The 18503-nt window shown below is 41.8% G+C and overlaps 1 protein-coding gene across 7 annotated transcripts in view; it reads right to left on the reverse strand.

The window, feature by feature from the left end:
• SGCD (sarcoglycan delta) overlaps positions 1 to 18503 on the reverse strand; it is a 517054-nt gene that overhangs the window by 77142 nt on the left and 421409 nt on the right. For all 7 annotated transcript variants that reach the window (XM_030572951.1, XM_030572954.1, XM_030572948.1 and 4 more), the window contains one exon: positions 1492 to 1579. In XM_030572951.1, the coding sequence (XP_030428811.1) occupies positions 1492 to 1579 (88 nt within the window). The remainder of the gene's footprint in view (positions 1 to 1491; positions 1580 to 18503) is intronic.

Raw genomic sequence — 18503 nt, forward strand, 5'->3', positions numbered from 1 at the left:
GAGATGGGAGCAGCTGGCACGGTATTTTCTATGAAGGCCTCGCAATTGTGGAATTCTCTTTCCCACTCCTCATTAAAGAACTTGTGTTTGAGACCTGCTGTGTGATCCCAGCCTTCTTCTGAGGCATGTAAGGGGGATGTGGGCTGATGGACACACAGGGTGCTACTATATTGGATTACGATTACTGCTGTAATCAGGAGTTGGTTTCTAACCTATGGAGCAGGAGATTTTTAGAGTAGTTACATTTAGGTTCAGTTATATTATGTGGTATCATACAATTTACCATGACTTTGAAGTGCAAAGATACCCAGAGCACATGATGGGTGTTGATTGCAGCCTTTATATATCAAAATAAAAGTATTTGGGTATTTATGTTGCACTGATCCCCGTGGTGAATACGCATCTGACATTCCAAGCCACAGAGGCAGACAGCAGTAAGTTTATGATCTTTTCCAAAAGTCAGCCTCCAATGCCTTCACTGGGGCATGCATCTCTACCAGCCAGTTTGCTGCGCTGGGTCTCATTTCAGCGTTGGCATGGTGTGTGCTTTGTGTGTGCACGTGTGTGTGTTACAGAGCTGCTGTAACTTCTACTAACAGCCCTCTAGACACTTCCAAGCTCTATCCAAACAGTGAAACAAAGATTCCATGGGAAATAAATGGCAAATGACCAACAAAGTAAACAAGTTCCTTTTGAAGGGCAGAATCTGAGAGCTCAGGATTGAATTTATTTCCCTCCTCAAGGCAATTTTCACATGCGCCTTAAAGCATTGGTTACTGAAGCTGGTTAATTATTTAGCACTGTGACTGGAGGTCAGGTATTACATAAGTCAGCCAGACAATCCAAACTCATGTAGAAACAACATGTCTATGGATTATTGGCTCCACCACACAGCAATACCTCTCCCTGGCCATAGACTGCTCTATTTGTATATTAAGCATTTTACATGCCGCTCTCTCGACACAAATCACACATGCTCTCAAAGACACACCCGTGCTGTGGGTTTCTGAAACACTGGTTTCCCCATCAAACATGAAGTGCTAATGCTCGTGAGAATAAGGGTTCTTTAGCAGCTTTGGGTTTGGAAAGCACAAAATTGCAGAGCATCTGTGCACAGCTGCTGCTAACCAACAGAGTTCTAGAGGTCTTAGGCAAGTTGAAAGTATCTTGGGACAATCCTGTGCGAAATGTCAGGGTGAATATTTTCTTCCTGACCCTGAAGTCATACAACTAATCTTTTGTCTCTGGATTGACTTTCAAATGACAATGATTTTCTGCTTCCTTGTTAGATATGTGCAGCCAGCTTCTTCTCCAGCACAGCTCTAACCTTCTTAACTTTTGTTTCTACAAAGCAAAGCTAACTTTTAACTTGTACTTTACTAGAAGCCTTCGCTACCCTCCCCTCTACTGTTTAATGATAGTAAATTATCCCACAGCACAGAGTCCTTTACATCTTCTTAATTCTTTCCTCGGGTGTTTTCTCTTCCTTACCTGTTACAAGACGAGTAAGGACTTTTGTCTTCTCATTGAGAATGTTCACTGTAACATTTCTGGCAGATTGGAAGTACAATGGATTGCCCTATAATAAGAGCACAAGAGAAAGCAAATAAGAAGGAAGCTTAAAGAAGGACACTCGAGAAAGCCTGTAGGATGTGTGCGCGCTTGGCCTTGGTGATTCTAGTTTCTCCTGATCTTTGAAAAATGGTCATAAAATTAGAAGCCTGTTTGAAGTGCAGGTAAGATACTCGTGTCTGTTAGTTTGTGTTTGGATTGCACCCTGCATCAGAACATGCACCAATGCAGTGACCGCGCAGTGGGTGTTGCATATCCTCGCCAGTGTCCGGGGACAGGAGAATTCTGATCTGACAGCGTTTCACACCCACAGTGCATGCACTTTGCACAGGCCTAAATGATTAATCCCACTTCCCTCTTTACCCTGGATAGTGCACTGATGTCTAATTGTGATTTAGGAACTGTCATGTTTATTACTGGTGTAATCTGACCAACCTGTTTTTTAAAAACATTTGTGCAAGGTCAGTCTGATTTGAACTTCCCAATGTTTTAGGGTGTTTGGATCTGGGGTTTGGGTTGGTCCTCTCCTTAGTTACTGCAGCATATTTGGTAATCAAAGCTATAACATCTGCATAAAACTCCAGATTAAATGAGGTGTCATTTTGTGAGCGGGGTATGTGTGTTGTGTGAGTGGGTAGGGGGGGAACCTGAATGAGATAGATTTTTGATAACATTTTAAAACCGCTTTTGTTCTCAATCCACTTATGAAGCGTGCCATGCATACCATTACATAGCATTTAAATACATCCCGCAGTGCTGAGCACCCTGAGCCAGATTCAACGCATTGATTTCAATGGAGCTGGATCTGACCCTACTGCTTTACCTCACAGGCTTTTGGCCATTCTTAAATATTCCATTTTCAATTCATCAGCGGGATAAATAAATAAATAAATACATAAGAGTAGCCACTGCAATGTGGGAACCCTATGGCTCCCCGGCATGGGCCTTTCCAGGTACCCCACCCACAGAAGGAAGCCAGTGGAAATCAGCTGGCTCCATCTGTCTAAAAGCACATGCAGGGTGCACACTAGCCAGAGTTCTCCAGCAGCTTCTCACTAACAGCAGCCACAAATCACACAGTCTTGATTTCTCAGTGGTTGCTGGTACCAAAGGCACCAACAGGGTGACCATATCTGAACTTAACGCACATGGTGGACATGATCTCTCCAGATGCGCAATCAGTATTCAGCTGCAGAGTGTCTAACCTAGGTAACTGTGCAGGGCTACTATTTCCAGAAGAGTGTAAGGGGGAAATTCATCAACTGCCTAAACCACACTAACAGTTAAAATTTGCACAAGAACAATAACAGTAACAACAGTTCTGTGATTCCTTTTATCTAATGTACTTCCTTAGATCCCCAAATCTTTTCCCACTGAAGAATGTTTCAAAGGCTTCCTTGACTTTAATGGAAGCAGAACAAGGACCCGCCCATCGCCATATATTTCCTTGTCCCCGACCTTGCAGTCTGTAGCATACCTGACATTTAGATAGCTCCTTTCATCCATAAGGCACCCAAATCATGCTACAATGAACATATGGGATGGAACTTTCAACAGCGCTCTGGCTCTGTTCCCACTGAAATCAGTGGGACTTTTAGCACTGACTTTGATTTTACTCTCTTCTTGTCAATGTCAAACAGCTCATGGAAATCCCACCCACAGGGATCACTTAATCAACCACTGAAATGCAGTCACATCTTGAGTGGCAGGCTGCAGCCCCCTGCATTATTGGAATCCAGCACTCTGCACGGCAATGGGAGATGAGGGCACTCGGGCCAGCCCCCTTCCTTAAAAATATTGCCATGGGACTTCTAATGTCTATGTGGAGCAGACTGCAAACCTGTTATCAATGTCATATCTGGGAACAGCCACTCTGCATGAAACTCAAGCGGACAGATCCCCAGCTGGTGTCATCAAAGCTACACCAACATACACCAGCTGAGTTCTGGCTCAATGCGCCAAGCTCAGGAGGAAGAAGGGCTCTCTTTGGCCATGATCTGATTAAAAAAACTATGGCGCTGGGGCAGAGTTGGGTGTAGAACCCAGAACTCCTTACTATCTATCCAGCATCTATGCACTAGGCCACACTACTCCCCCTTTTATTTGGTGCAGTGGAAAACTGGGAAGCTCACGAAAGGATTCAGGAGGTGACATGAACAGAGTTGTGTATGACTGGGCATGGGAGAGATAAGTGATAATGTACAAAAGATGTGCAGCTGATCTCTGTGCAGGATTATTTTGTGGATCAGAACCACTAAGTGTTTTGTCCAGGACTTTAAGAGATGTGTCAGAGAAACTTTCAGACTGGCGGAAACTTAGGTAAAGAAAGCATATCGTTATATGAAAAGTAATTTATTTTGCAAGACACAATCTGTGTTTCTTTCACTCTTATTGCATGCATCTATGCAGCATAACAGCTTTCTCCTTCACCACCCAGGCTAGCAATGAATTGGCAATGCAACAAATATTTCCATTAGCATTACTGAAGACACTCTGGCTGTCTTTGCATTGCTTTCCATTCCCATTCTGCAAAGAGCACCTGCTGCAGGCAATGCTTGTATGGAGAACGGGTCTTTGTCTGGGTGCAGGGATCTACCTATGGAGCTCTGTGCAGGACTGGGGTGTTAACGTGCGCTTTTTGTGAATGCTGGAGTGGTCCAGTTTTCCCAACAACGTCTGCAGAAAGCAAATGCCAAACTCATGTGACCAAATATTCACAGAACCCCAAAATTAACTTTACAGACACAAGTACTGGTGCTACTTGTACCTATGTACTCAACCAATGCACAAACGGAACAGAAAAGAATACCATGTGATTTATCTGACTGATCCTAATGAAGACACCCAGGTTAAATTTTGAAAATTCCCAATTCAGCTATAGAATAAAAAAAATGCAAAAGTATTAATGAAATAAACTTGAAAAATGCATGAACTGGAAGAAATTCTGATTTGATTAATGGATATTCCACAAGCATTAAAAGAGGTTACCTTTGTTGAATGAATTGTGAATTATTCGCTTTGTTCTAACCCAGAGTCTCATTTTGCTTGACCTAGTAGTGGTCATAATTCTATATAAATGATGTAGAAAAAGCTACAGAAGTAAATGTGAGGTCACAAATTCACTATAGTAGCTTCCCTTCTGCCTCACGTAGAAAGAAGAAGGCTTGTAAAGGAATAAGCCCTTAATAAAACTCAAAGGGCCAGATCCTGAAGTTCTTCCTCAGGCATAACTCCCAGTTAAATTGTTTTCCCAGAGTAAAGGGCTTCTGGGTTGGCCTATAACTTTGTAAATGAGCAAACATGGTAAGAAGAATTACAGAAAACAAATGAAGTATAATAATAATCTGGAGATTTGAGCTGATTCCAGTCTTTACTGTCTGACCTTGGACAAAGCATTTAAGTTCACTGTGTCTCAATTCACTCATCTGTCAGATGAGGACAAATCATTCTCATCCACCTTTGAGATGTGCTTACAGATCCTTAGATGAAACGTGCGAAGTATGTAAGTACCAAGTATTATATTTTATTTCTAAGACAGCAGGTCTGAAACATGGACCCGATACAAAAGAGAGCAACTGAACGAAAACCAGGGAACGTCTGAAAGTTTAAACAACGGAGCATCTTCAGCTAAATTCCCCCAGAAAGGAAAAGAGTAAAAAAGAGCACAGCCAATTCCTTTTTATTATTTTTTCCCATTTTACCCTGAATTATTTATGTTCTACTACCAAGGGCTTTCAAAGAAATATTGATTCTTTCTCCTGTATTTTTAATGGAACAGAAAAACTCAGCACCACTTTATTATTTCCTTGTTTATGCATTAGCATCCTCAGTGAACCTCAGCAGGAATCTGACCCAAACAGCTCCTGAAATAGCGTTTATTATTATTGCAAATTTAAATTTCACACTGACTGAAGGTTGGAGTTTTTAAAAAGATAGATGTCTAGAATCCATATGAAATTATAGCCATCGATGACATCTTAACCATTATAACCACATTATAAACAAGGCAGGTCACATTTTTGACCTGTCCCACTTGACTGTTGTTACTGAAGGAATGCAAATAGACTAAGCGTTTTGAAAAGGTTAGCATGCCTTTCAGTCTTCATTAAGGTAGGAAAATAGACAGAAGAAATACATGATAGGCTTGGTTTCAAACTCCGTTACTAATTTGCCTAATAAGATGCTGTAGAGAACACAACTAGATAAGCTAAGAGGTTATGCCCACCCTCACCAGAGTACATTAGAGAATACAAATGCTGATCCTACTGCAGCTGTGTAGTTCACCGATTCAGATCTCTCTTCATGTGGCTTTCAGAAAACTAAATTTGCTTGTTGGAAGAAGCATGCCTTTATCAGTCTACAGGGAAGGAATATTTCAAGCACTTAATGTAATGCCCACTCACATTTCCATAACTCTCTTTCCATTTGGAAATGAATAAAAGGCTAGAAAAATATTCCCTGCTGCTGGAAATTGTGCACACTTTGCATCCTGCGTCTTTTACTTACACACACAATAACTCAATCATCTCTTACACAAGGCCCTTTAAAAACTTCTTGTCCCCTTTCAGAAATTCAGATAGGATCCCCCAGCTCCTTCATTAACCAAAGTAAAATCAAATGTTAGTGACTTACTTTTTTCCCATTCTTAAAACAAGTAATTAATCAGGAAATGGAATTAGGGAAAAATTCTTACATTTTTATTACTTTTTCTTGTTAACATAGTCCAACGTTAATTCCTCCGATGCATTAGAGCACCAGGAAATATAGATCGATACAGTATCATCACCTCAGTAAAAATAATTATACATAGTTTGGGCTTCAGAGCTTCAGTCCACACTAGAATAATGCTCTCATACATGGTTTTGTAACCTACTGAATGTAAATTTAGAGTACAGGGGCCAGGTCTGACTATAGTCATAACAACGTAAGTATGAGACACACTGAATCTCTAAAATACAGTATGAAGCAGCTCTGGAAATGTGTATTTCATGTCACAGCCTAGTTCTGTTCTTCCCAGGTGAATACTGATAAAGAGACGAGGGCCTGATCCAAAGAAAACTGAAGTAAATGGAAAGGTTCTCATTGACTTCAATGGGCTCCACATCTCTTTCGTGTGTTGGGAAAAAACAGTGGGAAAAAAGGTCTCTCTGCATCTCCAAGATGTTTCATCTATTTTTTTCGGAGCAGTCAAATTAAAGGTAAAATACACCTGGTGTTGCCATTCCCGTAGCATTATGATCTACAAGATTTCAGTTTCTGGCTTTCCACTTTAGCTTCCTGCATAATGTCTGAGAGATTATGAAATCTCCAGCATTTCCCCCATTTGTTCTTCCTACACACAATCAAACATGTAATGAAAGTTATCACCCAGGCCCCAGAACAACACTATGCCTTGACAGTCAGTCCATTTGCCAACATTAGTCCTATCTGTATGCCAAGACCTGGGCACTCTAACTTTTGTCTCCTTCTACCTACTGTCAGTTCACTTGGGTTATTGTGAAGATGCTGCCAAAAGCTGAAAATCTTTCGTATCCTAATTATCCCGCAGCACTCACTGGATTGAACAATAGCCTTTGATTTAACTTTCTTTGCCCATTAAATCAACATTCATCTCCCTAGCAGCACTATTTTACATTTTTGTTTCTTTTACATGATTAATTCAATCAGACAGCTGGAGAATTGAAGGCACGGGCTTCCCCTATGCAGGTTTTCATGTCTGCTCCTGACGTATTTCAAGTATTCTCCTTATAACACGTTTAATGAAGGTTCCATGACAGGATGCTTCAGTTCCATTTCAGGCGGCAAGTCTTGGATGGGATTTTCAAAGCCAACTACGGAAGCAGGCTACCCACCTACCCATTTTAATGGAAACTAGGTACCTAATTCCTTAAACCCTTGGAAACCCCTAGCTCTAATCCTTTTCTCTAGCAAACATAAAAACTCCATCTCTAACTCCTGCTCTGCATTACCACTCCCCAGTGGCGTAGCACTAACGCAAATGTTCATATATTAGTATATGCCACAGATACTCAATTTATTAAACTATGGGGACACATGCTACAGGATATAGTATTTGAAAGGTGCAGCAAATATGCCAATACAATATAGTTTGTTTCCTAACTAATCAGTGAGCTATCCACTAGAATATATGAGATTTTGCAAAAGGTATCGACTGATTGTTCAGAAGGCTCAATACATGGCAAAATGAATCATAACACTTTGCCAGGTGCCTTTCGGTGACTCACTTCAGACCAGATGCTAAAAGCTCCTTGATCAAAGATTACACCACCTTGACTGACAGCCTTGATGCACAGCCCATGCAATCCAAACCTATGCTTTCTTTAAGGGAATTAGATATTTTATAGAAATTTCCTTGGATTAGTTTTGGGGGATTATAAAAATAAGCAGGGAATCTTATTTTATTTTAAGAGGTAATTTTAAAGTATCAAATATCAACATCAGCATCAATATTTTTACAGTCAGGAAGGTCAAAAAGGAGTACAGAAGCTCACCAACTTAAGCAAGGCGTTCCGTTCCAGAACGCCTTGCGTAAGTTGAATTTTGCATAAGTCGGGAATGTATCTCCAACAATTACGCAAAAAAGGCTTACAGAACTTTTCCCGTAAGTGCAGATTTCCATAAATCGGGTTTGCGTAAGCCGGGGAGCATCTGTAGTTTAAACTGGATCCAGTGGCGCCCACGAATCTGAAAACAAAGTTCTGGAACGAGTCAGCGTCAAGAGGAGAGAGAGCTGTTGTTACCTCCAATCTTGTAAAACTCATGAGAAAAGTCCAACACAAAGCCATGAACCATAGGGGCAGCTGGCAGCCTGTAAGCAGTGCCTGTGTCACTACCATACCTCTTGCTGAAGCAGAGAAAGGAAACATCCTGCTATGAAAAACTTCAACAGGATTACTGGACGGGAAAAGCTCATTTCAATAGCCTCCCACCTGCCTGGAGCGATCCACTCCCCCACTTTCAAAGAGAGAGCTCTAGAAGTCAGGAAGACTGGTCCTGCTCTAGATCCAAAGGGGAGAGGGATCCATTCACAAACATACCACCCAGACCATCACCAGAGTGGTGCATATGACCCAACCACCCCCACAGGGTGACCTACCTGTCCTCATTGCTACCGCTGTGAGGAACAGTTGACAGACAGTCCTGCAGAAAAGGACCTGAGGATTACAGTGAACGAGAAGCTGGATGAGAGTCAGCAGTGTGCCCTTGTTGCCAAGGCCAATGGCATATTGGGTTGCATTAGTAGGAGCATTGCCAGCAGATCAAGGGAAGTGATTATTCCCCTCTATTTGGCCCCGGTGAGGCCACACCTGGAGTATTGTGTCCAGTTTTGGTCCCCCCACTACAGAAGGGATGTGGACAAATTGGAAAGAGTCCAGTGGAGGGCAACATAAATGATTAGGGGGCTGGAGCACATGACTCATGAGGAGAGGCTGAGGGAACTGGGCTTATTTAGTCTGCAGAAGAGAAGAAAGAGGAGGGATTTGATAACTGCCTTCAACCACCTGAAGGGGGGTTCCAAAGAGGATGGAGTTAGGCTGTTCTCAGTGGTGGCAGATGACAGAACAAGGAGCAATGGTCTCAAGTTGCAGTGGGGGAGGTCTAGGTTGGATATTAGGAAACACTATTGCACTAGGAGAGTGGTGAAGCACCGGAATGGGTTACCTAGGGAGGTGGTGGAATCTCCATCCTTAGAGGTTTTTAAGGCCCAGCTTGACAAAGCGCTGGCTGGGATGATATAGTTGGGGACTGGTCCTGCTTTGAGCAGGGGGTTGGACTAGATGACCTCCTGAGGTCTTTTCCAACCCTAATATTCTATCCTTCTATTCTATGACGGGGAGCAGGAACATGATGGATAAAGAGGTATCTAGCTAAGGTTGGGGGAAGTGGAAGGACTGATGGTTTTGGATGTGTAGGGAGTGTGGAATTGATGGCTTTTTTGGTGGTAGTCATGGCAGGGCAGAATGCAGCATTGCTGGGTGAGCATGCAAGAGAGAATGGTGATACCACCACACTCTTATATATAGCTTTTAATCCAGACATCTCATAGCACTTTACAGGAGAAGAGCATTTTACTCAGGAAATATTGCACACATCACTGACTGAGGCAGAAAGTTCTTGAAGGAGCCATATGTTGTAATTTTGGCAGCACATTACAGCTTATAATGTTCCTATGAACCAATGATCGGACCAATGACGTGTGTGAGCATCCACTGAGTCAGTACTGGGTGGAAGAAACACAGGATAGGTAATATATGCCATACTCACATGTACGGTATATGCTGCTGTCTCTCTATCTACCAACTTCTTGCCTTGCCTGGGCACGCAAAAGAACAATGCCCTAGATAGCCACTGTTCCAATTCCATGCAAAATGTGATGAGTATTATGCCATCCTGAGTGAGGGGTGATTGTTCACACTTCTGCCTATTCTGAAGAGGCAAATAACCACTGCCTCTAAATGAAGTGCAAAAGCAGCATTTTTAGAAACACTTTCACCTGCAACAAGGGGAACCTTTTCCAGTGAAATCTCACAAACGTCACCTCTGTTCACTGCTCTGAGTGCAACCAAGTCCACTGGTGGGTGCACTATGGCGCACAGCGTACATTAGCAGAAGAGCGCTCGCTACATCTTTTTGGATTCCCCACTCCCCCATAGCCATTCTGACCCACAGCGGAAGGCTGGCTTTGGAACCTGATTGTGGTCAATTTCTCACCTCCCTCCTGCCATGATGCCAAACAGCACGGGTGGGAGTTTGCCCATAATACCTTTGATGAACAAATTAATCATGTAGCTACTTGAACACATATTTTGTTACTTCATCACTAAGCCTCTTCTGTTCTTGACTTTGTCCTTCAAACAGTTGAACATGATGTTCATGTAGCTAAATGCGTTTTCTTAGCAAAATTTCCAGCTTGACAATGTAAACTTTTCAAAGAAGAATGAACATGATCTGTGACCTGAATTGATAATGCCGGCAGATTAAAACAAATGCTATGTGATGCCCCAGTACATGCCATATTTATGTCTGAAGATGGTTGCTTTTAGGAAGGAAGCAATAGGTTTAGCATAGAGGTAATAAAATGTATTCTCTATCCTTTTCCTACCATAAACAAATCTTTTTCAGAAGTGAAACACATCCATACCATGTAGCTGGGATCAGTGTGGAGCTGCTATACATTTTGAGCTGCAATTGCCACTGTTACGTCTAAGTAATTATGAGCCTTTTCTATGTGAAGTATCTGTTATGAGCTGACTCAACATGCAGCATGATAGCTTCATTCTTTTCTTTTCTTTCCCCCCCACTCATCAGGTATTTCAATGTTTTAAAAAACCACAATTCCCTCTTCCCCAGACAAGAAAAGTGTATACACAAAAGATACAGTAATTTTTACAGGAAGATACATTTTAAAGTAGAGTTATGTTCAGAAAAATTATTATGTAAAAATAACATCGTATTAGGAAATAGAACCAATTCATTTCTTTATAGCTGCTTACTTTATTTTAGTGACAAAAACAAATTATATACTATCTGTTACTTCTATAGCCCGTTTTCTGGTCCATGGCAGCACTTTACCTCTCAATCCACGACTACTTAGTTTCCTTGATAGCTTCTTGCTGGTCAAAGGCTTTGTGAAAGACCAAATACATCAGGTCAACCAGTCCTCCTTTATTCATACCTTGCTGACTTGCTTAAGAAATCCTAGTAGATTAGAGAAGCACAATTTTCTCTTACATACACAAGGGTGGTTTGCCACATCAGTCTTTGGGGCTTCCCATATGTTTGAGCAGCAACTAGAACCATTGTACCTCAACCTTGATTGGAACCTTCGGACACTATTACAGTACAAATCACCATTATCCTAGCATATCCATGTAGGTGTTGACCCTTAGTTTCAAATGCAGAGCCAGATTCTGCCTTTAGTTATATCTGTGAAACCCCAAAGAGATTATACCGGGAGCATTTAGCTAGTATGGTCTTTATTACTGTTGCTGGTGCTAGATCCAGAAAGAACACAGCTTGACTGTCACATCCTAAGGAGAGTTTGCAGGGTTGGCAGATGGAAAATAAAAAAAATGTTTTACTTATAAACTGAACATATTTGTTCTGAAAGTTATTGAAAGGCCCTAAACATGCAACCACCAGATGCCATTTTTACAGTCACTTTTCAGAGCAGAATGGCAATTTAATTTTCCTGGAGTACAGTAGTGTTAATCCTGAAAGTATCTAATTGCAATCTTTAGGTTTAGGACAAATCTTTCTCAGCTCCTTCCTTATTGCTTGGTCTAACAGCTGTATGTTTCCAGCTCTTGGAAACCTGAATTATAATTCAATATTCTGTGGTGAAATCATTATGGCCGTGTGTATGTTGCTAATGGGAGGTGAGACTAGGTCATTGTGTATATATTTTTTGCACTGTTGAGATGACAATGCTGATTTGTACCAATGTCCCTACCATTGTGGTAACCAGGCTCTCTTTATCATGGTTAAAAGAGAGGACAACATCTTCTCTACAATGGAGATAATGCATTCTGTGTACCTCACCTGACAGCAATGGAACCGACTGCCCTGAAAGGACTGGAGATGACAAATATTTTATTACGATGATTTAAATGTTAGTAAAAAGAATGAGATGATTTTTCTCTGGAAAAATAATTACAACTATCTAATATTTCAGCTGTCTTTAACTCACTTCTCTGTTACTGTCTTACTCCTACACGGTACTGCGATCAGACGCTGACAGATAACGCAGAAACAAGAACTATTTTTGAAGGCTAGGATTTCAATAGTGTCTAGGAGCTAGGTACCTAACTCTCTTAAGCTTCTTTGAAAAATCTCAATGTAAATGTCTTTTTATGAATGCATTGCAGATTTTAAAATGTAGTTTTTCAGAGAAGCTTCAACATAACATTTTCATAGAACAAAAAACCTCATGGATCTGGGAAATATGTTTACCGTAGCCTGCAGAAAAATATAGGATCCACCTCTAAGACAGTACAAAAGTGTGAAACAAACCCATACTCCTCTGCAATGAACATACAGGAAGGAAAGGGAAAAGCAAGCATATCCGGAGACAACAGATTTAGCAAATACTTTTTAAATTGGGGGTGGGGGGAATGGGGTGTAATTGTAGCTGTGTATTATATATGGACTGAAGAAGGCAAAATCTAAGCATATTAATGAGGACATTTCACTTCTATCACCCACAGCAAGACAGATATAGAGGAAAGGGGCCAGGGGTGTCATTACCATCCGGTCTCAAGCTAAGTGGCTGCAACAGGCTGTTGGGTCCAGAGGTGAGAAGTAACGGAAGCAGTGAGCTCTTTGGGCTGAGAGAACAAGAGCGTGCTACTAACACACAGGGGCCAGCTACCAGTTTTTGACCCTTGTGACTAATTTCATAACCTGTGCCAGTGCGGCTGTTGGCAGCTCATGACTAAGGGGGGTTAGTTTAATGTATTTCATTGATTTTATGGGTGTCTTCTCCTGAGTTCTTAAATCAACAGCAACTGGGGGGGAGGAGGGAAAGCTTAGTGGTTTGAGTATTGCCCTGCTAAACCCAGGGCTGTGAGTTCAATCCTTGAGGGGGCCACTTAGGGATCTGGGGCAAAAATCTGTCCAGGGATTGGTCCTACTGTTGGACTAGATACCTCCTGAGGTCCCCTCCAACCCTGATATTCTATGATTCTATAATTGCAACATTTGGGCCAGGCCGTGCCCAACCCTTAAGCAGCTGTGCAAGGAAGGGAATGGGGGCAAAGAGCCTCCGTGACCCCAAATCCCTTCAAGCAGGGGACTGTCACAACTGCTGCCCTTGTGTGAGAACAGCACCGGGATGAGTGCTAGCCATCCCAAAATGGGCCTTTGGCCCAGCCCCCATTCTGCACTGGCCAGCTGGTCTGGAAGACTGGGAAGGAGAGTGCCTAACACAGCAAGCGTGCTCACCTTGCGCCCCAGGGAGCAGGATGTGGATGATGGCTATGAAGTATAATTAAGGCCATCATTGGCACGTCTGGCATTGTGCGGGCACTATGCTGACTGGATGTCCAGGTAGACCGGATAATCTCATCCCTCTAGACAGGAAGAAAGAGCAACCTGGGTTAACTGGTCCAGAGACACTGAATGGAATAAAAAGGCAGGGAAGGACAGCGGTATCTGCATATAGAAATATCATAGACAGCAGCTGGAGGTCTACATCAGCACATCTACACCTCAGCAGATACTTGCAGAGTCACCCAAACTTTTGATCAGTTGTACTAATGACTGAGGAAATGAATGCAATACTTCCTATGCAAAAATGATACGTTCCTTTTAGTCGGAATGACACACATACAAGGAAATGGAATTTCTATTCTCAGAAATATTTGTATTAAATATTTCATTTGTAAGGTCTAACAGAGAGAGAGAGACACACACACGATTCCAGGAATTAGTTAAAACTGAGTTAGGTAATGACATTTGACATGTATTATTGCTTCCTAGATATTACAGATATTGAAATTTTATATCTACTAAAAATCAGCTCTTTTTTTATTACATTTCTTGAGGGGTTTTTTAAAAATGACAGAAATTGGCAGCAATTATAATCAATGACTTTTTTTTTTAAAACTCAAAGAAGGCAAGCTTGTGATGTGAAATCTAAATGACTGGGCCATGCTTTTGGCTGGCAACCAGAGGGGCTTTGTATCCGCAGAAAAGATTTATTTCTGCAGCCTTGAGGTTTCCCTGTTTACAACGGTGGCTATAATATTTCTAAATCTTGAACACAGTGCTTAGAGGAGGAGTCTGTTTCTTCTTCAAGATGCCTGATCAGCTGCTTTCTAGCTGAGATTTGCTAAAAATTAATTATATTTTGTCTGCTGATGTTAAAAACAAAACTAAAAAGCCCTGTTATATCTGGCTCAATTTCTTTGCCAAATTCTTAACTGAATTAGTCTGTAATGCGAAGAAAACCACAGCTGACAAGCTACAATGGATAGAAATATAAACAAAAATACAATGTAACTGCTCATTTTGTAGTTCTAGTTCAGTAACCGCGTTGTTGGGGATCTGCATTTTTAACTTTTGAAGACTGCTGCACAGTTCACAAAATTTCCTTTATTGGTAAAAACTAAACTGTAACTGGTGGGTTTCCTGGACTGGAATCCAAAGCTGTAGGCACTTAAGCATGCTTGAAGCCAGGGTTCCACAAGCAAGCCACTCACAGACAAGACATGCTCTGGAGACAGCAGCACCTCTGAAACTGAGTCAGGCTGTGATATGATCTGTAGAATGACCAAGTCATTCCGAATATACTTCAAACACGTACATCATTCAGAACGCACCTGGGGACATTACAAGGAAACAGTTCAAATATACACTGATGACTAATTAAACCCATGACTGCATCACTGAAGATTTTTTCTTTTTTTGACACAAATTGAACAAAACAAACCCAAAGAGAACGAGGAGTACTTGTGGCACCTTAGAGACTAACAAATCTTTTTGGGCATAAGCTTTTGTGGGCTAAAACTCACTTCAGAAGGGTAGTGCTTCCACATTCTCCAGAGCATGGTAACACTTTTAGGCAACCATCACTGTGTAGCAGAAACCAACCAAGAATTCCCTAAACACGCTGATTAAATTGAATTCTCCCTCAGGAATAACTAACTAAAATGGCTACTCTAGGATATGGTTTTATCCCACTATGTATATGGGGCTTACACGATGAGGACCAGGGATTTGTACTACTCAGATATAACCTATCCATTGCCTGAGGCAATGCTAGCTACATTCTGAATCTAATGGTGACAGATCTCCCAATGAAACAAAGGCACTATCAATGCGCATCAGAGAGAGAGAGAGTGCGCTAAGCTTTCCAAATACTCCAATAGCTATTTCTATAGCTTCTACAGTGCTTAGAACTTTTACTCAAGGTATGTGTGCAGACTGCTGTTCATTTGTTTTCATTTTATGGTCTTTAGGCACAGTCATTTCCCTTCTTAAACATCTCTAAAGCTATTAATAAAACATACCCAACTCTCTCTCTCTCTCAAATATATTTAAAGACACTATTAAGACTACACGGAGCTAGTAACGCTTCACTATCATGATGATTAGTATTAGTTATTGTTTGCATGATGATAGCATCTTGAGGCCCCAGAGAGGGATCAGTTTCCCACTGCACTAGGTACCATTCACATGCATAACAAGACTATCCCCACCCAATCCCTCTCGAATGCCACTGAAATATAACCATTACTGCTACTACTAAGAACAGAAAACATTTCCATATGGTTAGATTCAGCAAGGGAATTCCTGAATGTCTGATTCATCTGCATCAATACGCTGCTATGCATACAATACTTATGGACACACAGACATATGTGGCTTAGCCGGTAACAGAAAACAAATCAATCACTGATCACAGCATGCAACTTGCCTAATAATGACTAACACCTCACGTTTTTCAACTACACGAAGTTTTCTGTGAAAAAGCAGATGGTGTTGCTATGGGATTGTATCATCCTCAACAGTTGCAGATGTACAGCATTTATGAAGCATGCTGAAGATGGTCAGCATTCAACCTGCTTTCTAGGGGAGAGATCCAAATTAAATGCGTGCTGCCAAAGGAAAAACATTATTATTTACGTTTTGACTTTATATGATCCAACCTGCATGCTTACATCAAATATACGCACTAGCTTTGCAGGGATGGTATCTATATACCTTTAACGTCTCTAGGATGGAACTATTGTGTGCATAATCAACCCCAAAAAAGACTAAGATGCAGACCCAGCCTGCAGTCTTGTTCCAATACCCAAATGGTTTAAATCCACAAGTAGAATCAATAGGAAGAAGCCCTGCAAAGAAAGCAATTACATTGCACAAGTAACTATATTAAGCCTGGAAAGCAGGAAGACACAGAGGTAAGTATGGCCATCTTCCCTTTTATGATTATCTACTGGAATTCTCACCTCTACCTGTTGCTTCCATAATGTTAAGGCTCTATTGCTTCTGAACGTCCATGGTAATTCCTATCATACTCCTTCACATCCCCCCATCAGATTCAGCAGACAACGAGCAGAGTATGGGCCTCTAACTGGAAAACAGGTTTGAAGGGCTCAAAGTACTTCCCTTTTCCATTTTTCCATCACGCGCCTGCCAGGAGCTCACCTAATGACCTAAAACTCTGGTCTTCACTCAATTTCTAGCTTTTATTAGTGGCGCTGAGCATCTGTAACTGGGATATGCTGATCTAACAGACGTGGTGCTGCGCAGAAATAATTTATAAATACTGTATGTTGACCTGTATTATAAATACTGGTTATTGGGATGCTTATTGTATTCATGTTTTGGGTTAACTCAATAGTGGGCTATGTGGGAAAGCAGGCAAAAAGGAAAAGAATGGGTCAAGACACGTCACCTCCTGGCAAACATTTAAGAATTAAGGAACAATACCAAAACTACCAGCTTTGATGATGTTGCCTCCTCTCCAGACAACCTACAAAAACGTTTTTGACGAGGAGAGGAAAAGACCTACAAGCACAGGAGAACAATATAATTCGGGGGGGGAGAGAGAGAATGTTAAAAGGAACCTTCTCTCAAGAGCCTTATATAAGATAACTATGCAGGTTGATTACTGCTTTAAAACCATTTTTCTCTAAATGCTTTGTGGCTATGGTTACAACAAACACTACTTTGGTTTAAGAAGGCCGTTTTGTCATTCTGTTTACCACTTGGCCACAGTTCCAGAAAGGAAGAAATGCAGGTCCGAACTCAGTCAGACCTGCAGAATAATAATGATTAATATACAGAGGATGGTAGCCCTGGGGCCCGTCTAAGAGTGGATGACTTGCAAAATCCTACCCCTAACACTAGAGGGGATGCACTCCGAGAGTGTGGAAAGGGTCCTGTAGCCTCAACAACTGGCTGTAGCACTTTAACCAGTGGATTTATCCAGGATACAGTGGCGAAATCGTGCTGGGCATTCTGACCCAGAAATCCCAAAGTTACCTGCAGAAATATTCTGAAAGCAAATAGTATGATGCATGTGCAGAGAAACAAGCAGTTAAGCAGTACAGGGGGAACTCTGGGGAGATTAGAAGTTGCATGTAGCTACTGCCATTCAACATACTCTCAGTCTTCTCACAGATATCTGAGATGCTGTGGGGAAGGAAAGGAAGCGGAAGCAGGATGTTCCTGAGATTGCATGGCCGAGGAGTGAACACAAAATATTCACCAACAGGCCAACAAGGCATTGGGGTTGGAGTGGTGGTTTTTTTTTGTGTTTGTTTGGTTGGTTTTTTTAGGGGGGGGGAGGAGGGGGGGGCGTGCATCTGGCTTAGAAGAAGAGCTGCAGCTGTTCCTGGCCATGCGCAGCAGAGGAGGAAAGTGCGAGCTGTCAAGGCTGAGAGAGAGATGACGGGCAGGCGATTTGGGAGCAGGGGGCTGCATCACCAGCTAAGGAGATCAGGCCTGGGAAGGGATCACAGAGAGAGGATAGAGGGATTTGGGAGGAGTTTTTTTTGGGGGGGGGAGGAGTGTTGCATATCCTCACCAGCTTCCTCTGCTTCATCCTCCTTATATGTCTACAGTATGCTGCATAACTAAGGGGAAATCTGAGTACTGACATCCAGGCCAGTAAGTTATAAAAACGGCCAGCTCTTAAGGAAACATGTAGTGATGGTCAGTTAACAGTCAGCAAGTTGGAGCATGCAGGCAAAAGAGAGTTAAGCATCTTAGGTCTGCAGCATGGAACAAGATCAGTAGCCTACTGAATTAGAAGAGTAGATGCAATATCCTGGCTTTAAATGAAAGTAAACATGAAATGAAACAGCATTGACAATATAAGTGCCCTTGCAGCATATGGTGTCTCACTGGCGTTTACTTCAGTGTAGCAGCAAAGGATGCCCTGCAAAGATGAGAAGTGA

Source organism: Gopherus evgoodei, chromosome 8 (genome assembly GCF_007399415.2).
Source record: "Gopherus evgoodei ecotype Sinaloan lineage chromosome 8, rGopEvg1_v1.p, whole genome shotgun sequence".
Lineage (NCBI taxonomy): Eukaryota > Metazoa > Chordata > Testudines > Testudinidae > Gopherus > Gopherus evgoodei.